The sequence below is a fragment of the Perognathus longimembris genome, chromosome 16 (genome assembly GCF_023159225.1).
Source record: "Perognathus longimembris pacificus isolate PPM17 chromosome 16, ASM2315922v1, whole genome shotgun sequence".
Lineage (NCBI taxonomy): Eukaryota > Metazoa > Chordata > Mammalia > Rodentia > Heteromyidae > Perognathus > Perognathus longimembris.
The window spans coordinates 27,471,565-27,494,913 of NC_063176.1; the positions used below are offsets into that span (position 1 = coordinate 27,471,565).

Genomic DNA, 23,349 nt, shown 5'->3' on the forward strand with positions numbered 1-23,349 from the left:
AGAAGAAAATGTCCATAAAAAAAGACCTGAACAAGGATATTCATAGATTGATTTATCCAGATCAAAACTAGAAGAAACACAAAATTCCACCTATGTACATAAAAGCAATTATACTACATCCACATAAGAGAACATCATTATTTAGCTATAAAAAGGAACTGAGTATTAACTAAGAATTAATATGTCTGGAATTCAAAATAATGAGGTTAAAAAAAGAAAAAAAAATGCCTGTTTAATTCAATTTATATATAAAGGTCTAGATTTTTTTTAATCAACAAAAATGCACAAGAAAAACTTTTATGAGTGATGAATACATTCATCAATTTGATGTAAATGTAGACATGTGCTGTGACAAAAAATCACTTAGTGATACAATTTAAATAGGTGTAGTTTGTTATATGCCATTCAAAATGTCAATGAAGCTGCTAAACTATAAATGAAAATTTAAGATGCAAATACCAAGAAATACTAAGTTCTAGGCTATAAAGCCTAACATATTTTCAAGCAAAACATCACACAAGATATATTCTCTGACAATAACAGAATTTAACTAGAAATAAAAAACAGAAAGGTTTCTGGTAAATCTCGAAATATTTGGAAAATAAACAACACTCTTAAAACCCACCACATTCCATACAATAAAAACTAGGAAAATCTGAGATATGTTTATGTGCAAATCTAAAGTAAAAGATATAGTTCAACTTACTCTTTTACTGAGGCAAATAACTGGCCACATACTGCAGCCTAATGTGCAGCAGCAACAAAGGCAGCCACAAAGGAGCCAACGTACATTAACAGGAAGATTCTTCTTAAGACAACTGTTAACTCTGTTGATGCTGGCTTTAAATTCTTCAGGAGCTACCTAAAGAAAAAGTTTAAGAGATAATAGCATTGTGATAACAATTCCAATAGCCATGACTCATTCGTGTACGTTTTCTATAGTTAGCTAGAAAAAACTAGTTTTGAGACATGTAAATAGTAGACAAATAATTGACAAACTCACTTTTCCAGTTAATGAAGAAGGGAATTCTGATTCAAATTTGTTGCTCAGTCCAAATCTATTAAAAAATAAGAGTAAGTTATTACATAATCATCACTGCAAAAATATTAAACATTTAACTTAATTAAAGCTCAAGTAAACAGAATGCAGAACCCTACAGAGAGGTAGGTAGAGACATGACAAAAGTTTGACTCACAAAATCTTCCTAATATGCAATTTGTAAAATGTAACAAGCAATTATGATGACAGCTGAATCAAAACTTTTATACAGTAGTGTGAGACATTAACTAGTTGGCAGTACACAAAACACCTAATTTGAGCTACCACCTGTACCACAACAACTTCAAAGCTTTTTTTGGCTCAAGTCTAGAGCTTTACCACTGGAGCCACAGCTCCACTTCCAGCTTTTTGGCAGTTAACTGAAGATAAGAGTCTCCCAGGCAACTGGTGGCTCACTGGCTTTGAACCATGATCAGCAGATCTGAATCCCTTGAATAGCTAGGATTACAGGCATGAGTAACTGGTGCCCAGCTCCAAATGATATTGTTTTAATAGGTAGAATTGCTAATTCCCTGGCATTAGAAATCAACAATGGTTCTAAGTTTTAGTAAGTATCCTTGGTAGACACAAGAAATAAGAAGCACAAATATAAAGAACACAGTAAGGAAGAAGTAGCAGGAAAAAGGGACAGAAAAAAATAAAGTGAGAGCTGGCAAAGTAATACTAAGAATTGTCTTAGGTGCCACTGTCAGCACGTTTGATGGTGTGAAAGAAAATGTGGACATCTGCAATAGTTACACCTATTCCTATCCCTTAAAAGAGCTTTTCTTGAATAATGACTTAGGTACTACTCTGTTTTAGAACTGATTTTTTTTTAATTAAGCTACTTTCAGGAAGATAATAAACTACCAACCCACTTTGCTCTTAGTAGAAACTTACATAGTATTTGAAGAGAAAGGCATTCATTCCAATCTCAAAAACTGAGTATCTTCACAAGAATAAATCACAATATCCTACAAATAAAGCTTTTTGAATTTGAGATTTTTTTTTCCTTATTGTAATTTTGAAACAGGGTCTTAACTATGCACAGCCTGGGGGCTGGCTTCAAACGCAGGATCCTCTTGTCTACAGACCACCACACCTTGCCAAACTATTCTTTTTTATTTATTTTATTTTTTGGCAGTGCTGGGTTTTAAACTCTGGGCCTCAAGTGCACTCACTTGGTTCATGCAGCTTGCTTTTCTGGCTGGTATTCTACCCCGAGTCATGCCTCTACTCTTGCTTTTTGCTAGTTATTTTGGAGATAGAATCTCACATACTTTTCTGCCTGAAACCTTTTTAGTACTATTCTTTACTGCACTCAAAGTAGTAATATGGAAAGCATTAAAATTGCTTTTAGAAATGAACTTCTCTTTTTCTAGATCTGTGTTTCTTCCATATCATTACTATTTTAAAGTTGGTCATTTGTTCCTGATTATATATCCTCTAGTCTCCTCTGCAATCCACTATATTTCTTCCTCTTCTTACAGACTATAAACTTGGATAAATCTACTAGTCGTATTGTTTATATATGTTTCTCTTGCCTTCATGTTTGAGGCCATCCAGTTATTTTCCTTCCTCAATGTCTTATAAAGAGTTCTCTTACACTCAGTATCTTCACCTTCTCACTCAGTCATTATTCAAACAACTACAATGCGGTGTTTTGTCCATTTCTTTCTTGGTGGGAGGCAGTACTGGGGTCTGAACTCGGCGCTCTGGGTCTACTGGGAAGGTATTCTAGCTTAAGTCATGCTTCCAGCCCTCATTCCCATCTGTCTACAGATCAAATTTCTCATCAGAGAAGTTGAAACAACTCTTTTCAGCAAGTGTTCTTCCGTACAGTACTTTCTTCTAGCACAAAGCCTGAGCACTACAATGACTTACTTAGCATAGGTCACAGCAAATACTTCCCTCTTACTTAAGTCTTTTATCTCTGCCAAAGCTTACCTTTTCAAATGTAAGCCAAGCAAAACAATATCATCAAGTAATGTTTTAGCAAGATCATTTTAATTTAGTAAATGAATTTTAAAGCCACATATCATATTTGATAATATAACTGATTAGTTTCAGTATTACCAAAAAGTAGTTCTGATTACAAGTAGGCAGTCGTTCTTAGAAAAATGCGGTATATGTTTCAGTTTCAACTGACAGTAAAAACCATTCTTAAATATTGTAGAAAAAACTCAAGGCTGGAATGTAGCTCAGTGGCAAAGTGCTTGCCTAGCAAATGCAACTTTCTGGGTTCGATCCCCAGAACCAAAAAAGAAAAGACAAAAAAATAGAGTTAAAAAAAAACAAACATATTTCATGCTGATTAAAATTAATTTGGCCTGAGACAGTATTGAAATGGCCAAATATCATCCCATAAAATGGTAATTTGATGTATTTGAATGAAATGCAACGATGGAAAGCTGAACTCCCCTCAGATTCTAACCATCTTATATTCTATTAGTTCAAAAATATAGGAATAGCACTTAATAATACTCTAAAAGAAGCTACTCAATGTGAGTAATATTTTAGTTATCTACAAAGACTAACAAAATAAAAACATTTTTAATGTGGGCACGAAAGCTTTACAATGGAAGATTTCATGTACTGCCAGTAAAACTATAAATGATTACCACCACTTCAGAATTAATTTGGCATTAAAAATATTTAAACTTTTGTCAGAGTGAACTGTCTTTTAGGAATGTTATCCAAGAAATAACACTAAATGTGGAGAAAAATTTTGCATAAACAAGTCACTATAACTGTTTTCAAAAATATCTCATATTTTCAGTAATATTTAACTTGCTACATGAATACCTAAAAACCATTACAAGGTTTTTCTATTTGCATCTTTTATTTTGTATCTATTTTTCTTTTTCCTTTTTTTGCCAGTCCTGGGGCTTGAACTCAGGGCCTGAACACTGTCCCTGGCTTCTTTTTGCTCAAGGCTAGCATTCTACCTCTTGAGCCACAGCGCCACTTCCGCTTTTTCAATATATGTGGTGCTGAGGAATTGAACCGAGGGGCTTCATGTGTATGAGGCGAGCACTTTACTATTAGGCCATATTCCCAGCCCTCAACTACATATTTTATCAGAAGTAAACTGGGGGGCTGGGGATATAGCCTAGTGGCAAGAGTGCCTGCCTCGGATACACGAGGCCCTAGGTTCGATTCCCCAGCACCACATATACAGAAAATGGCAAGAAGTGGCGCTGTGGCTCAAGTGGCAGAGTGCTAGCCTTGAGCCGGGAAGAAGCCAGGGACAGTGCTCAGGCCCTGAGTCCAAGGCCCAGGACTGGCCAAAAAAAAGAAGTAAACTGGGATGTTTAGGTCCACAAACGAATTTTCATGCATTTCAAATTTTTCCATAATCTAGGCCTAAATTAACTACAGTCCTTTTTACTTCAATTATAAACTCTTCTGTATTCCTCATAGCTCCTTACATTAACATCTTTCAGAATTCATTACTGTATTGTCATTTTTGAATTATTTTGAACTCATGGTGAATTTTGTCTCTTAAAGAAATCTGATTGCTTCAACTTGTTTTACCTTTAGCCAGAAATGTTTGCTGTATTTTTCCTTGCTTCTGAAATGCTGTGCTATTTTAATGATGAAGGATTTAAAACAAGATAACTGTTTTACAGTTACATTCATTATAGCACATTAATCTGAAAAGGTGTTACAACTTAAAACTAAAAAGCTTGTTAAAAAACTTAAAGCTTCTTACTCTGAAGGCCTAGAAACTCCCTATATTCTGCGTCATAAAACTACAAATGAACATTTGCTCTGAGAACACTTAATCCCTGGGCTGGCTAAGTACAACCAGGCTGCCCAACTTAGGCAACCTTAACCAAGTCATAGTTAAGTCTTTTCTCTTACAAAGTATCTGAATACAAGATAGTTGGTACACAGACAAGAATTGAAATACAAAGAAATAATTTAAATTGAAGCTAATATATAGTAAAGTCATGAGAAACTGAAAGTCAGGAAATTTTTTTTCAAGGCCAAGAATTTAAAAAAGAAAAAAAGCAACTATGAAGTTCAGGAGAGGAAAAGTCACAGCAGAAGCTAGAAGTGAAAGTAAGCGAATCATAGAGGCAGAGGAAGCAGAGGACATACGGTGCTGAGAAAAACGGCAGAATAACTGGATCACCAGAGCAGCACTGTATCCTCAGCACTCATTTCCCAAAGCCTGGCTGTACAATGGCAGTCTCCAGTCTTCCTTAGTCTGCATTCTTACAATAAAAACTGCACTGCTTAAAGGCATGTTGGTGATTCTGCTCTCTGAAATATAACAGAGCCTAATATTTCATACTTGAAGAACCTGTAATGATTGCAGTAAATACTCCTATTAATATAATCTTATAGGAAAAATATAAAAAATATGAATGTCTCAATTTTAACAAGAAAATATTTGCACATAAATAGATAAAAATTTAATCTATCAAAATATAATGATTGTTGATGTTGAAATTGTGGATGACAATTTTAAATTAATTTTACTTATTTTTTGTTTATATGGTATCAAAGAATCGAACCTAGGGCCTCATACATGCTAGGCAAACACTCTACCACTGAGCCACATTCCCAGCCCTGGATGACATTTTTATATGTTCATATTTTCCAAATTTTCTCTATCAAAATATAGTAGTATTCGGGCTGGGAATATGGCCTAGTGGCAAGAGTGCTTGCCTCGTATACATGAAGCCCTGGGTTCAATTCCTTGGCACCACATATATAGAAAACGACCAGAAGTAGAGCTGTGGCTCAAGTGGCAGAGCACTAGCCTTGAGCAAAAACAAGCCAGGAACAGTGCTCAAGCCATGAGTTCAAGGCCCAGGACTAGCAAAAAAATATATATGTATATTAATATTTAAATATAAACAAAATTTCTAGGAAAAACACAATTAGCAAAACTAAGAATAACTACACAAAAAATCATGTAGGACTTCTGCTTTGTAGTGACTTTGTAGTGTACTGTATTTCTACTTTACAGGTAATATAATTGCCCAACTTTTAAAATAGCCTCCCCATTTTTCTTTGTAATTAGAAAAGGATTAAAATATTTAAAAACTTCACAAATATTGTCATTGGACAGCTTATCAAAGTTAACTGCAAAAGATTCTACCTGTTTACAAACTAAGGTCAGGGAGTATAAAGATGAAACAGGAACAGAGATGCTAGTTTCAAGATAGCTATGCTAGACAGAAAGGTTTACAACTTACAAAGGCAAGCATTTGGTGATGAATGTAGTCAGACAGGATGAAAAATTGAAAAGCACAAAAAAGTTATTGTGATCAAAATGAAACAGCTAAGCAATGGATTGAGATAATGACTTAATTCTGGTGTACATATCAACTTGATATATTATTATATATTAGTTATTATTTATAATATATAATATAATATATGTCATATAATATAATATATATTATTTATAATATTTATTATTTATAATATATGACATAATATATAAAATATAATATATAATATTTATAATCTTTATTATTTATAATATACATTATATATTATATATATATTACTTCAGGACAGCAAATCTTCCTTCTAGTTCTGTCTCAGATAAGGCAACAGACCAAAGGTCAAATGCTGTCCCAAATTGTCTATTTGTTTTTATAGTGCTGAGAATCAAACCCAGAGCCTTACATACAAGTCCTCTACTACTGAGCTATATCTGAAGCCCCAGTACACTTTTTTCAGGTAGGGTCTCTTCCTAGTCTTGAACTCATAATCCTCTGGAGATGGACTCAAGTCATTTGTAAGTGTGCACAACCCACTATGCCTGGGTCAACTCAAGCACCTGGGTGCTGTCTCTGGGCTTCTTTGTGCCCAAGGCTAGTGCTCTGCCACTTGAGCCACAGTGCCACTTTCCAGGTTTTGAGTGGTCAGTTGAAGATAAAGAGTCTCACAGGGACTTTTCTGGCCTGGCTGGCTTTGAACCATTATCCTCAGATCTCAGTCTCCTGAGTAGTTGAGATTACAAACATGAGCCACCACTGCCCAGCACAAAATTTTTAAGAAAAAATATTAAAGTATTTTCTGGATTCATTTTACAGCTGAAGACAACTACTACACAGTATGTTTTAAAACTTTATTTTTGTTTAAAAAAAAAAAAGATTACAGGTCGGGTGATCTCAGCACTCAGGAAGATGAGACAAGAGGATCATCAGTTCCAAGGTTCCTCCAAAATAGAAAAAAGTTTGGACTTCAAGAAGTCTGGCTCAACTCAAAGTAGACCCAAGCCTATCAACATGCACCAAGATCAACTCAAAATGGATCAAGGACCTCAATATCAGACCTGAATCCTTGAAACTACTGAAGGACAGAGTAGGAAAGACGCTAGAACTTATAGGCACAGGAAGGAACTTCCTGAATAGAGTCCCAGGGGCACAACAAATAGGGGAAAGACTCGACAAATGGGACTACTACAAATTAAAAAGTTTCTGCACAGCTAAGGACATAGCCACCAAAATAGAAAGACAGCCAACGATATGGGAAAGGATATTTACCAGCACAACAACAGACAAAGGCCTGATATCTGTCATCTACAGAGAACTCAAAAAACTAAGCCCCTCCAAGCCCAATAAACCTATTAGGAAATGGGCAAAAGAGCTAAAGAGAGACTTCACAAGAGAAGATATAAAAATGGCAAAGAAACACATGAGGAAATGCTCAACATCCCTGGTAGTAAAGGAAATGCAAATAGAAACAACCCTGAGATACCACCTCACCCCAGTTAGAATGGCATATACTCTGAACTCAGGCAACAACAAATGCTGGAGGGGCTGTGGGGAAAGAGGAACCCTTCTCCATTGTTGGTGGGAGTGCAAATTAGTACAACCACTTTGGAGAACAGTATGGAGGTTTCTCAAAAAGCTCAATATAGACCTACCCTATGACCCAGCCATACCACTCCTAGGCATCTATCCTAAACAGCAAAATCCAAGATATCAAAAAGGCATTTGTACTACCATGTTTATCGCGGCACAATTCACAATAGCTAAAATATGGAAACAACCCAGATGCCCCTCCACAGACGAATGGATCCAAAAAATATGGTACTTATACACAATGGAATACTACATAGCAATTAGGAATGGTGAAATATTGTTATTTGCAGGGAAATGGTCGGAACTCGAACAAATAATGTTGAGTGAGACAAGCCTAGAACACAGAAAACAAAGGGGCATGATCTCCCTGATATATGACTGTTAACAAAGGGAGACGGAGAGACAGTAGAGACCAAGTCTGTGAATACTGTATATGTTCTTGATACATTGTATATTGCATATATGTCAACCTGACCTAGACAAGGGATAGAAAAACAGGTTGTAAGATATCATAAGAAATGTACACACTGCCCTACTATGTAACTGCACCCTCTTTGCACAACACCTTGTAAAAAAATTTATGTCCAATTAATAAAAAAAATAAATAAAATAAAAAAAAGACATTTGTACTTCCATGTTTATCGCGGCACAATTCACAATAGCCAAAATATGGAAACAGGACTGGGAATATGGCCTAGTGGCAAGAGTGCTTGCCTCATATACATGAGGCCCTGGGTTCGATTCCCCAGCACCACATATACAGAAAATGGCCAGAAGTGGCGCTGTGGCTCAAGTGGCAGAGTGCTATCCTTGAGCAAAAGGAAGCCAGGGACAGTGCTCAGGCCCTGAGTCCAAGGCCCAGGACTGGCCAAAAAAAAAAAAAAAACCAAAATATGGAAACAACCCAGATGCCCCTCCACAGATGAATGGATCCAAAAAATATGGTACTTATACACAATGGAATACTACATAGCGATTAGGAATGGTGAAATATTGTTATTCGCAAGGAAATGGTCAGAACTCGAACAAATAATGTTGAGCGAGACAAGCCAAGAACACAGAAAACAAAGGGGCATGATCTCCCTGATATATGACTGTTAACAAAGGGAGACGGAGGGACAGTAGAGACCAAGTCTGTGAATACTATATATGTTCTTGATACATTGTATATTGTATATATGTCTACCTGACCTAGAGAAGGGATAGAAAAACAGGACGTAAGATATCACAAGAAATGTACACACTGCCCTACTATGTAACTGTGCCCTTTTTGCACAACACCTTGTAAAAAAATTTGTGTTCAATTAACAAACAAATATAAAGAAAGAAAGAAAGAAAGAAAGAAAGAAAGAAAGAAAGAAAGAAAGAAAGAAAGAAAGAAAGAAAGAAAGAAAGAAGTCTGGCTCAGACTTGTAAGAATACAAAGTTTGGGAATTTTTTTCTGACATAGGAAGCACTATTTAAAAAACAAAGAAGTAAGTAGATGCACTTCAATTTTTTTTTTTTTTTTTGCCAGTCCTGGGCCTCGGACTCAGGGCCTGAGCACTGTCCCTGGCTTCTTCCCGCTCAAGGCTAGCACTCTGCCACTTGAGCCACAGCACCGCTTCTGGCCGTTTTCTGCATATGTGGTGCTGGGGAATCGAACCTAGGGCCTCGTGTATCCGAGGCAGGCACTCTTGCCACTAGGCCATATCCCCAGCCCTCACTTCAATTTTAAATAGGGAGGAAGTTAAGACTCATAACTGAGGTTAGGCTCATAACTGACAAAGATTTGAAGACAATGAAGAACATAGGTACAGGGTATCTGAACAGAGTACACCAGAAAAAGGACCCAACCTAACTAGTACCAAGTCTCCAAAGAAGAATAATGTAGCTATTAGAAATAAGTCATTGTAACTAAAGTGGGGTAGGTGAGTGGAAGAGGAATAGGAAAGAAGTCAGAGAAGGATGGGTGAGGTCAGGGGAGGTCTTGGAAGCCATTAAAAGGACTATAAAGGAGATGAACCTTTCTTTGGAAAGCTGATACAGAAAAGACAACAGATTTGATTTATATTTTAAAATGATCACCATGGAAGATCTATCATGAGGATTTTAAAAGAGGAAAGACCAAGGTGTTAAGAGGAAAGAGTGTTAAGTAGAATTAAGTATTAAGCAGAAGAGAAACAATGGCAACTCACTCCAGTAATGGAGGTAGCAAAAGTGGTCACAGACAATGAATTTCCAGGCACTCTGGATAGAGATGCGTGGACCCTGAGTATCTCCCAAAGGTCATGTGCCTGAAGCTTGGTGCCCAGAGAAGCACTGGTGTGTGGTAAAGACTGCAGGACATGCTCTTGAAGGATAAGGATAAGGGGATCCCTATCAAGAGTTTTGGATTTTTTTTTCTTTTTTTTTTTTTTTTTTTTTTTGGCCAGTCCTGGGCCTTGGACTCCGGGCCTGAGCACTGTCCCTGGCTTCTTCCCACTCAAGGCTAGCACTCTGCCACTTGAGCCACAGCGCCGCTTCTGGCCGTTTTCTGTATATGTGGTGCTGGGGAATCGAACCTAGGGCCTCGTGTATCCGAGGCAGGCACTCTTGCCACTAGGCTATATCCCCAGCCCCGGATTTTTTTTTTTTAATGTTCCAAAGATCTATGAACATAGGAACTAAAAATTTCAGACTGAAACCCCACGGGTTATGCAGATAGTAGTATTTCCTAAAGCTCAACTCTGAGCTCAATGGAATCAGATTTTTTGCTATTTTTGGAGATGAAACTATAATTATAAAAAAAATTTAACAGATTCTGAAGCTGCTAAATTTGTCTATCTAGCTAAGTCTGTCTGAATATCAATATAGCTCAAGGAGAAAGGAATGGAAATGACAATGTACTCATAGAATAATGACACATTTATGACTCCTAAAACAATTATGAAATGTTTAACTTTGTGACCATATTCTAACTAGTGTTTTAGTTTATTCAGATCTGTGAAAATACAATCTCACTCAGGAAAATAATGAAACAAGAGTAAATTACATGTGTCAAACTCACTGTAACACAATTCATGTACCATAATCTTACATTCTAGTATTAGCATTTTGCTGTTCCAGTTTATATTTTCAGCTATTAACAGATTATACATGTCATTAAAGTGAAAGTAATATGAATCTACATGGAGTAGAGGCTTGAACTCGGGACATGGGTGCTGACCCTGAGCCTGTTTGCTCAAGGCTATATGCACTCTACCAATTGAGCCACAGCTCCACTTCTGGCTCTTCTGGTGGTTAACTAGAGATAAGAGTATCATAGACTCTCCTGCCTCGTTTGTAACCATGATCCTCAGTTCTCAGCCTCCTGAATAACTAGGATAACAAGTGAGCTACCAGCACCGGCTTAACTAACTTTCTGATGCTATTAGGATTCAGCTGAGCTATTGCAACAATTTTAAATAATCTGTACCAGACTAAGGTTAAAAGATTTTTATATAGCTAAATGTATTTATATTTTTGGAATATTCCTCCTACTACAAAACTCTGATGAGCAAAACAATGCCACTAAATTATGCTCGTTTATGAATATAAATTATGGGACATATGCTGTGACTTGGATATTGAGTAGCCCCCAAAGGCCCTTGTGTTTGAAGCTTGGTGCTCAGTAGCTTAGTGCTACTGTGTGGTGAAAACTTGAAGTGTAAGGCCTAGTGGGAGGTTTTTCAGTCATTGGAGGACATGCCTTTGAAAAGGACTGGGAAAATCTTTGCCTCAGGTTTTTTTCCTCTGGCTTTTTTCCCCCTTTGTACTGGTACTGGTCAGGAGCTCTCACTCTTGCTTAGCTCTCTCCACTTAAGGTTGGTCACTAGCACTTGAGCCATACTTCCACTTCTGAATTTTTCCTGGTTAACTGGAAATGATTCTCTAGGATTTGTCTGCCCAGGCTGGCTTCAAATTCTAATCCTCCGATCTCAGCCTATTGAATAGTTAGGATTACAGGAGTGAGTGTACTTGACACTTTTTGCTTCCCAGCCATGACATACAAAGATTTGTTCCACTTTTGCTCCCATCATGGTGTACTGCCATTGTCAAAGGCAACAAGGCCAACCAGTCAGAGCCTGAAAGCTCTAAAACTGTAAGGTATAATAAAACTTTTGCCTTTTTAAGTTTATAACAAATATTTTGGATATTTCTTATAGTAATGGAAAGCTGACAAACACAATTGACTACCAGAAACATTAATTTCAATTCAACAGTACAGGAACAGTATAGAACGGAAAAGTTGACTGAGTACAAAGGAACTCCTTCACTGAACAAAACAAGGACTCCACCGCAACGACATCCAAATGAAAGAAAATAAAATAAAGAGTTCTTGCAGGATGCTTATTATATCCGCATTCACTTATCAGACAAAAAATCAGTTGGTTAGATTCCAAAGTCTAACCAACTCTACCCTATGCAAAATTCATAAGAAAGAGCTTAAGAAGAAAAACAAAACAAAAATTTTATGGCTCTGAAATATGAGAACATTTCAGCCCTCGTGGCTCCAATTTAGTTTTAAATGGAAGAGCTTTCCCTCAAATCTAATAAACGAATAGTTCACAAATATACCACACATCTTAGAACTAAAGTATGCCACTTTGTGAAGGAAAACCCTTACTTCAGAATCTGTGATTCTATGAGAGAGCCCTCTCCACTCTAGTACATGCTGCTCCCTTCTCATATAAGCTGCCCCATAGTAACAGAACAGCAAGGGCAGGAATGCCATCAAAACAGTCTCCAGTTCTATGACCTCACCTTTCACACAGCCAAAAATAAATGAAACACATACAACTGGGAAATCAGAGGGCAAAATGGCCATTGCTATGTTTCCATGTCTCATAGGAAAGTTATGAAATCTGAATGTCTACCTAGAACGAAAGACCACCACCCTAACAAGGCCATTATCATCCCTCAACTAGACTACTGCGATGGGCTCCTCAATTTCAGTCTAGTCATTTTACATCCTCTCTGGCCCCACTGAACACATCAACTTCAAGGTAAAATTATTTTTCTCTACTTCCTAGCCATATTACAGAAGTACTAGCTAGCTCCTCAGGCAAACCAAGCATGGCTGAAGAGTCTTAGCACCTGCTATTCTTCTCCAAATCCAGGGCACTCTTCACACAATTCTTTCATCCTTTCTACATGTTACTCTCTAATCACATTAGTATCTATCACAGCACCTTACTGGTCTCATTGGTAGCATTTTTTTTCATATATAATTTGTCTACTAACTATAAATTCCATGGCAGCAAAAAGTAAGTGCCTTTTGTTCACAATTATATACATAAAACTTTGTAAAATAAATATCTGCTATAAAATGGGAACTTAAAAAAGGACTTGTTAAATTACCGAGAAAACTTCAATAAGATAACTGATAATGAATAACTGAGTAAAAAGTGTTCTGCGTAAAATACTGTAAAAGTATTAAAATGTAAACACCTCATCTCAGCATTTAGAATAAACTTTCCCCTTTACACACTGTTCAAACTGGGTTGTTTCATTTCTAAGTACAGATCAATCAGAAGAAGGTAAACAGAAAACAGCAAGTCCACACTTACAAAACTCAAAACTGCCATTCAGAGAAAATTCTCAAACACTCACTTACCTCAGAGGCCTCTAAGACATCACCACACATTGATCTTATTTGACTAAATGATTCATACAATCTTATAATTCACATTTATGCTCAAGAAAACATATGTCACATTTTAGAATGATTTCCAACAAATTTGCTAAAGATCAACCAAAAAAATGTGCATGCAAAAACACCAAAATATATGATAAGCAAAGAACTTGTTGAATACCTATATGGCTACAGGTCACTAAATTATTTCTGATACTCACACCTAACCTCTAAGGCAGATATTTATCTCCTTTTTCATATAAGAAAACTAAGGTTCAGAAAGGTAAATATGCCTGTGGTTGGTTAGAGAGCATCTGAGAATTAATAAATAAGACTGATGGCAAAGACCCTACTTCCACAGCACCATTTATTTTTTTTCCAAATGTGTCTCATAGGAGACTCAACTAAGGTCTTTTGGAAAATACAAATTCCTAGAGTAGAATGTGGTGGCAAATGCCTATTTCCCAACTACTCAGTTGGTACTGTCACTTCCAAAAAAAAAGCCACTTATTTTTTCAATGTGATAGTTTCCTAGTTTACCTCTATTAGAAAATGCAGAAAATGGTCATTCATTTGGCAATTCCACCAGATGCAAAAAATTCAGAGACTACTATTCAGTACCTACAATAATCTGTACACTACATTAAACAATGAAGAAATCAAGGCTGATAAACACACAATCCTCATACAACATTACATCCTAGAGGGAAATATCAATAGAAGTTCTTCAAAAATCTCTTGAGTTTAATCTCTAAAATATGGCAAGGCACACTAGCATGCACCTGTAGTCCTAATACTAGTACTCAGGAGGCTGAAGTGGGAAGACTACTAAGTCTAGAATCTCAAGAGCAGCCTGAACAATACAGCTTCTTTAAGACAAATAATAAAAATAACAATAAAAATTGAATATGCCTTATAATGAATGGAAATGGTAAGACTTAGTAAGTTAAATAAATGAAGTGATTCATTGAAATGATTCTGTAACCTGGGCAAATGGTGTTCAGCTCTTTGATACCTAACCAAAGAATCTAGTCTTCAAGACAGTATTTCATTAACTGTATTACGTGAAAGATCAATAAACACTAAGGTGTTCTTGTGCTATCTTCTACATAAAGATTACATTGAACCTTAAAGCAGTTTCCAAAGTTATTTCAAGTGACATTTCTTCAATTTTCCACAGAATATCTTAGAGACAAGCAAAAAGTGATATAGTCCAGAGCCATAATAAAAACTGGTGCTCAAGAATGAGGAATTATTTGTGGAAATGGAGATAGTAAGATCACAAGAAGGTATATAAGAGCATGTAACTTAGTAAAATTAAGAGTACATTAGAAATCAGCAGCAAAATAACTGACTCTATGACATGGCTTTAATTAAAAGTCAACGATTTCACACATTCCAGGAAAGCCTCAAGTTTGACTCTGACATAGGAGGGATAGGAAGGAAAGTGATGGGAACAAAACACAGCAGTTATGATAGCAACACTGGTTAGTACCAGCCTCTAAATACTTATACATTTTAACTTTCAGATTAATACATCCCTTGGAGTTACCATCCTTGCAAAAAATCAAAGTAATCAATAAGTAAGTCATCAATGTTTTATACTAACATCCTAAGAAATAAAAAAAAAAAAACCTCCAAACTTGGGACAGAATATGACCTATTGGTAGAGTGCATGCCTTGTATACATGAAGCCCTAGGTTCAATTCCTCAGCACCACATATACAGAAAAAGCTGGAAATGGTGCTGTGGCTCAAGTGGTAGAGTGCTATCCTTGAGCAAAAAGAAGCCAAGGGCAGTGCTCAGGCCCTGAGTCCAAGCCCCAGAACTGGGGGGAAAAAAAACTCCAAACTTTAAAAATATCAGTAAGTTTGGCCAACAACTAATCTCAAAGGTTGGTCACTTTACCCCTTTTCCCTTGTTTTCATTATATGAGGAGACTGTCTTAGGGAGGGAGGAAGGGAGAGAAGAAGAAAATAAAACCTACTTTCTGCTAGGGCCTCAAGCATGCTAGGCAAGCACTCTACCACAGAGATTTATCAATAGCCAAGGTTAAATTTCTTAAAATAAAATGCTATTAGCTTTTCTTTGACATGAGGACTGTAGAGGAGAGCACAGACAGCATGAAAAAGTTTGTAAATCCTTAAATACCCACATACCCCAGAGACTTAAAACAAGGCAAAAAGATATAGGAAAAAAAAATCCTAAGAGTAAAATTAAATATTAAATAGTTCATGGTACTATAAATGGCATAATTATGTGTTAAAAATTAGTATCTATTATATTTAGTTATATTCCTTAATTAAGCTGGTGATGACTGTTAAAAGAATAACTGTCGTCGTTGTGATAAAACCCACTGTCTGACCAGGTGCTGGTTTAGTGATTATTCAATGTTTTCACCGTGTTAGGTCGCTTAAATACTATCGAACAGGTGCTAAAGGCATCAAAACATTACATAAGCATACCCAAGTGGCAACAGGACGAGTTCATATGGCAAATCTCGACAATATTGAGAGATCTCAAGATTCTGCTGACCATCTCATATGAGAAGTCTTATTGTTGGTAATTACTAAGTTATTCACAGCACATCCCACTCACCCTGTATCAAAATGTAACAACAAATGTCTCAGACTTGCCCTTCTGTACTAGTCAAATGACATACAGAGGTATACTAACTACTGGGACAGGAGACTGACCTAGGTCGTGAACAGGCGACATACAATGTAAGAGCATCAAGTTGTACACAACTCCAGACTTCTCTGGGGGAAACATTAACTTCCTGCTTCCGGACAGCTCACTGCTAGCTTCAAGTCTTTACATCCCTTTATTAGTCACGTCCTTTCAGAAAACTTTCATTCTTTGTTGTTTGGAAAAATACTGGATTGTTGGTGTTGGCGAAAATGACAAGGTGAGAAGTTCAGGCCCCAAGGAAGGATTTAAGATTACAGGAAGCCCTCCATAGCTTGTAGATTTTTTTAAAATTCGTTGTATACATGCACCTACATATCTCAAATGTATAGTTATTTATCTACAAATTCGTATTGTATACAACTTCAGAAGCATGCACTAGTTGCAGAAACCAACCTTGTTAAGAGAGTGGGAAGACCTGTGGCTATGTGTGAAACACAGACACACCACCACACACCACCGGGAGCCTCAGCACCGATTGTCACTGGGGCCTTACGCGGCCCAGATGTGGCTTCTGAGCCATATGTCACCAGGCTCAAAGGGTAACCAGGGGGTCATAAATACGCCTTTTCCACTCCGAACCTAGAGGGGCGGCAGACCCTAAAAGCCACCTCCCGCACTGGGATCCGGCACCCCGGCCAGGCCCAGAGGGGGGTGGCAGAGGAGGGACGGTGTCCGTCCCCACTCACGAGTCCTCAGGAAACGAAAACAAGGCAAGTCCTCACTTCCTGGTCGCCTGCCCGTCGCGGAGGCCTGCAAGCCGGGAAAGGCGACGGAGAGAGGGGCGTCCCGAGTACGTGGGGCCCACCCGTCCCCGAGTTCGTCCCCGGTCCCCCGGTCCCCCGGCCCTCGCCTCCCGTCCCCGTCCTCGCCCTCCGCCGGGCCTTACACGGTGACGTGACCCGAGCCGCGGACCACCACCGGGTCCGGAGAGTACTTGAGCAGCTGCTCCTCCAGGGCCCGCTCCTCGTCCTCCTCCTCCTCGTAGATCTCGTCGAAGTCCGCCATCCTGCGCCGGCGAGCCCCGTTGCCCAGGGGCCTGAGTCCAGGACAGGCGCCGGGGGCAGGCGGGCGAGGCTGCGGAGGCCGCGGGGGTCGTGTTCGGCTGTCTCGGCTCCGGCTACTGAGAAGATGGGGTCCGGCCCGCCCTCGCCGCCATTACCATCCGCAACAACAACAACACGATGTCAACATCCGCCCCGGGGCCGACACCTCCACTAGCTCCGCCGCGGCGGCCGCAGCAGCAACTCAGGCAACCACAGCAACAGCCGGAGCCACCCGCTGCGGGAACTGCCGACTAGGGCATCGCGAGACTTCCCGGGAGCGCGGGCGGGCGGGCGCGTGCGTAGGCGCGCCGGATGAAATGACGGGGGCGCGCGCTCACGTGCGGTCTCGCTCGTTCTCTAGCCGCCGTCCTTCTTCCACTCTCCTGCGTGCCTGGATGCGCGCTCCCGCCGGCGCGGCCCCGCGCTTGTGCCCCGCGCCCCCAGCCCTCCGGCTGCTTGAGTCTGCGGCCTGGCAAAGGCCCCAACTGGGAGGACAGAGCTGGGGAGGATGAGGAGCAGAGGGGGACAAACAGTCCCCCAAACAAACTGAACATAAAATCCCTGGCTGGAGGAGAGGTTTATCTGAGTGTGACTGCCGCTTTCATAGTGTAATGGGTCCCAGCCTTTGGTCAGCTTTCTTACTTTACCAGACTTGGCTGGTTCTCATGCGAGAATTCTTGCCTACTGTGCTACAGGATTTCCCAAAACCAAATCCAAACATCTTCCTTTAGCCCCTTAAACAAAGCCTAACATACAAGGCTATCAAGGGTGCTACTTTTTGTTTCTTGTTATAAGAAATCTTGCCAGTAGTGTTGTGAAACAAAATTGATAGATAATCTGGATCCCAGACTTTTAAAAATGCCCATCCTTGCCCCCAACTCCCTTACCAAACATAACCTATTTTCTTCCATCAAAATCTTAGGGCATCTTTTCTTTTTCTGCTAAAGAAAGAGAGGGAAGAACTGATTTATCTGCCTAGCAAAGGCTCAGGGTCACTTTGGGTTTTGGTTTCCTAGTCAAGAACTTTCCAGGCATACAAGGACAGGAATGGACTCTGGAGAGTCTGGATAGTGAGACTTCACAAGAAGTAGAAGAAATAGTCCTACTGGAGCCAGCAGCGTTCTTCAGACTATTCTCTAAGTACAGTGTTCATGTATAACTTTATATGAGTATTGCCCAAGCAGAAAAAGTGCAAAGGTCATGTGGACTGTGAGAAATACCAAACAACCAACTTACTGTTGAGAAGAGTTGGAGAAAATGGACACAATGAACTAAGATAAAATGAAGGAGACACAGATGAGTCAAACTTGTCTACCTCCACAGAGTTATTTACTCAACAAATTTCTATTGAGTTCCATCTATGTGGCAGGCACTGTGCTGTGTGTGTGCACCTGTGTGTGAATATGAATGAGTTACAGTCTCTGCTTTCCAGTAGTTTATCCTTAAGGCAAGCAAATGTGATTTTATCAGGTGCTCATGGAGAATGCCAAGAGCACTAATGAAGCACAAAAGAGGCAGCATACTCTGATGGTTAACAGTGAGTTCTTAAGCCTGAGCTTGAATCTCAGTTCTGTCACTTACTATGTGACCCTGGACAAGTCATTTAACCTCCTTGTTCCTTCATATGAAACAGTGGCTATAATAACACCTATTTCACTAAGCTACCCAATAGATTAAGTGTCTTAGTATGTGTAAAATTCTTAGAAGGGGGCCTGGCACACAATAGAGTGACAATAGGAGGTATTTAAGGCTCCATCCAGCTCCTCAAATGAGAATTGCCACCAATTTTTGCATTGTGTAATGTTCACCTGTTTATGGAGCACATCCACAATACATCATTTAAGGCTGAGCATGATGGTATCTGCCTGTGGCCCCATTAGTAGGGAAGCAGAGGTAGGAGCAGAGCCAGAGCAGAGGGTGAAGGAAGATGAGTTAGCCCTGTAACTTGAAGGGACTAATGTGAGACCCTCTCTAAAAAGCAATCTAAAGCTAAAGGACTAGAGGAGTGGCTGATGTGGTAGAGTGCTGAGTTTAATCCTAGCACTGTAAAAATTATGACATACATACACACATACACACACACACATACACACATACATACATACACCATTTCACCATCTCCCAAGACTTAGGTAAGCAAGAGGGTGTAATTTATCCCTTAATTTCAGAGATGCCCGTGAACTCTCTCATGGCTATATGGCTATTGAGTGGTCTCACTCACAAGATCAGCTCTAACACATTGTGCCAAACTCGAGTTTCCTCCTTGGCAAGACCCAGGTGCCAGTGGGTATGCTCAAAGCAGTGGCTACCAAGAAGATGAAGAATGGGAACCATAGGGAGGAAAGTCAGCCTGTTTCTGGCACTGCCTACAGTCTGCAGGCTGTGGCTGAGAATTCACCTTTCTGAACAAACAGCTGCCATGATAAGGTGTTGGTATCCCCATATTTCTTAATCATCATACAGCTGACAACTTCCCAGGGGGCAAAGGAAAGGGTGCACAGGTCAGTAGCTCTCCAGCAACTTCTACAATTCAGAGAAACAGCTCCATGACTGCTATCTGAATTGAGATGTAACATTACTGGTGCTATTTCCAGACCATTAGGTGTTCCTTAGGGTCCAGAGGACTGTCAGGATCTCACCTTTATCTTAACACTGATTTGATGTGGGAGAAATGTTCCTGTTCTAAGAGCTATTCAACAGAGATCTTTGTAACTCCCACTGCTTGGATATAAAAGAAGGGCTGCTGCTTCTCTCCAACACCCCCCTCTCTTCTTTTTCCTGTTCTGAAAAACCTTGCTGGTGTGTGGGACCTGGGAACAAGGCCAAGAGGGTGAAGGAAGATGAGTCAAACATTGCCTCATGACAGTTGATATCATAATTCCAAACAACACCCACATCTTCTAGGGTCAAATTTCCTGTCAGACTCCTTCCCCAAGTCTTTCTTGGGGAAGTACCAGCCTTTTTAGTACCTTTCTCTCCACATCAGGAGCTCTCTGTACCCTGCTGGGCATCCATCCTTCACACTGTTTTGTTTTGAATTTCTCTTCAAGTTCTTACCTCACTTGCATTTACATTTACATTTACCTTCAGAACAGGTTGGTCAAAACCAAACAGGATAATTTCTGGGAGCCTCCAGAAGCAGCAAATCTTCGGTTGCTTTTAAAGCAATGATTCCTCAATTTGAAGCCCTCCAAGTTTTGGTCACTACTGAGCTGAGTAGCATTGGGAAAATTTAACATCTTAAGCTTTCCCTTCACTCAAAAATGGAACTCATGTCATGGGGTTCTCAGGGATCCAATGAGATAATGCTATGGATGGGTATGGTCCTACTCTTCCCAAACTCAGAGCCCTAACTCTCCCTGTGACAGCATCTGAAGCATTTGGAGATGAGAACTTTGGGAGCTAAACAGGCATATCTGTGTTTGTGATGGTGGAGTCATCAGATGGGATTGGTACCTTTATATTAGACAACAGGAAGAAGGTAGTAGATTGAAAGCCAGGAGGATAATCCTTTACTAGGAACTAAACAGGCGAGCACCTGTATCTTTGACTTCCTAGTCTCCAGAACTGTAATAAATTTCTGTTGTTCTTGCTCTCCAGTCCATGTGGATGGAGTGTTTATGACCCCACAAAACTTGTACGTCAGGCCCAGTGTGGTGGTACTGTAATCTTAGCCTTGGGAGGTGGGAGGCGAGATTGTGGGCTACATAATGAGACTCTCTTAAAAAGAAAAAGCCTTGTATGTTGAAATCCTACCCCAAGGTGATAGCACTAGGAGGTGGAGTCTTTGGAAGGTGCTTAAGTCATGATAACAGGGCCCTCAAGAATGGGATCAGTGTGCTTATAAACCAGACCCCCAGAGTATTCACTCGCCCCTTCCACTGTGCAAAGAGGCACATCTGCCAGCTCCTTGATCCTGGACTTCCTAGATTCTACTACTATGAGAAGTAAATATTTGTTTTTTATAAGCCACCCAATTTATTATATTCCCTTTCAGTAGCCTTAGCAGACTAAGACAGAATCAATGATATTCTGTTACAGTAGCTCAAGCTGACTCTGTGCAGCATATGAACTTGTGTTGGTTCACTCACTCATCTGTTAACAAAAATACACTAAATGATTCCCATGAGCTAGTGGGCCTGAGCTAAGGACTTAGCCATAAGGGAATAAACAGAATGCAGTCCCTAACTTCAGAGAGCATAAAAGTTTAGTGAGGAGAGCCAGCAGATAATTATAAAAATAAGGAACTATTAGAAGTTTGATCAATCCTGTGAAGTACTAGGGAGCATGAGCATAGAAAACAGACCTAACTTACTCTTACAAATCAATTCTTCTCTGGGGAAGTATTTAAGCTGACAAACTAAGCAAAAGTAGGTGGGTAGGAAAAAATGAAGGAGAAAGTAGAAATACCATGCTTAAGACCCTGAGGCAGAAAGGGGGCTGTTTCAAACTCACAGCAAGCCAAATCCAATGTGACTGGACCATAGTGAAAAAGACAAGAGCCAGATTTGAGATGTCCAAGAGTAGTACTGCTGGGACATAAGGAATTCTATGTTTACAGAAAAACTAAACTTTAAAAAAAATTCTCTCAAGTCAGTATTACTTTCTCTTAGTGATGTGACTCATGTAAGGAGATGCTTGAAGGATTTCAGCTTGTGGGGATAATCTAGGAACTCTAAACTTGGCATATTTAAAGACACCAATATGTTCTTTGAAGCTGTAATGGAGTATGACTATGATGTAATCTGCAAGTTCAGAAAATTAAATGCATGTTAGTACCAAGAGAATAACTTAGAATATCCAAATATTTCTAAATGAGCCATCTCAGTAATACATTTTTATTGTAGTTAGTTCTGTCAATTGTAGACATTTGGAAATGAACTTGTAAGAAATGACTACTTAAAAAGATAATGGAGATGTGGTTGCTCGTGCTTATAATCCCAACTGTCATGAGCAGGATGCGTTTGAGGCTAGCCTGAAACACCTAGGAAAATCTTGTCTCACCCAGGTGGTGGTGGCTCATGCCTGTAATCCTAGCTACTCAGGAGGCTGAGATCTGAGGACCACAGTTCAAAGCCAGCATAAGCAAGTATATCCATATATCCATGAGACTCTTCTCTCCAATTACCAAAATAGAAAAAAAAAATACCGTTGTGTGTGGTTCAAGTGGGAGAGTACTATCCTTGAGTAAAATAAAAAGCTTAGGGACAGCACCTAGGCCCTGCATTCAAGCCATAGGACTAGCACACACACACACACACACACACACACACACACACACACACAAATCCTGTCTCAACAACAATAAAAAGGGGGAAAATGAAACAAAGGGAAAAAAAGGAGAAAATAAAGCAAAGAAAAGAAGCAGAGCCAGGCACCAATGGCTCACCCCTATAATCCTAGCTACTCAGGAGACCGAGATCTGAGGATTACTGAAGCCAGCCCAGGCAAGAAAGTCTGTGAGACTCTTATCTCCTATTAACCACCAGAAAACAGGTGTGGCTCAAATGGTAGAGCGCTAGTCTTGAGCACAGAGTCTCAGGGACATTACCAAGGTCCTGAGTTCAAGCCCCACAACTGACCAAAAAAAAGTAGAAGTTGTATTTATACCAGTGTCTACATAGTATTTCACATTATCCAAAGCACATGCACTGAAGAATCACATCTGACTCTCACAACACCTGGAAATAAGCAGAATGGTATTTATCCCATTCCATTCCAGAGCAAACTGGAGTTAAATGACTTATTCATCCAAAAGTGGCTCTAAAATATTGAAGTGCAGTTAAGATCTATGATCCTTAGTGTTTCTGTGAGAAAAAAGTTTCTACTAAGGGGAGACAAGAAAAAAATAATACTTTTAATGAAAAGTGAAGTGAATTGCTTTTTATCAGTATAATGAACAATTCTTAAGAGGTTATGAAGAAGTTCACATGACTCCACAAACATTCAACCATCCCGGGGTGATCTATCAGAAACCCAGGAACAGATGATTCAACATTTGTCCTCATCTGTGCCATAGAGCTAATTATATAGGACTCATGAGGTTGTAAAGATGTAATGAGGTAATGCACATAAATAGTGACATGCTTGCAACCACTGTTAGTT

General features: G+C 39.3%; 1 protein-coding gene across 1 annotated transcript in view; it reads right to left on the reverse strand.

Moving 5' to 3' along the window:
• The window catches only part of Chic2 (cysteine rich hydrophobic domain 2), a 39,731-nt gene extending 22,141 nt beyond the window's left edge, over positions 1 to 17,590 (reverse strand). The window contains exons 1-3 of the mRNA XM_048364808.1: positions 17,088 to 17,590; positions 1,004 to 1,058; positions 707 to 862 (exon numbers count right to left, since the gene is read on the reverse strand). Of these exons, the coding sequence (XP_048220765.1) occupies positions 707 to 862; positions 1,004 to 1,058; positions 17,088 to 17,206 (330 nt within the window). The 5' untranslated portion in view covers positions 17,207 to 17,590. The remainder of the gene's footprint in view (positions 1 to 706; positions 863 to 1,003; positions 1,059 to 17,087) is intronic.
• Between the last annotated feature and the right edge of the window lie 5,759 nt (positions 17,591 to 23,349).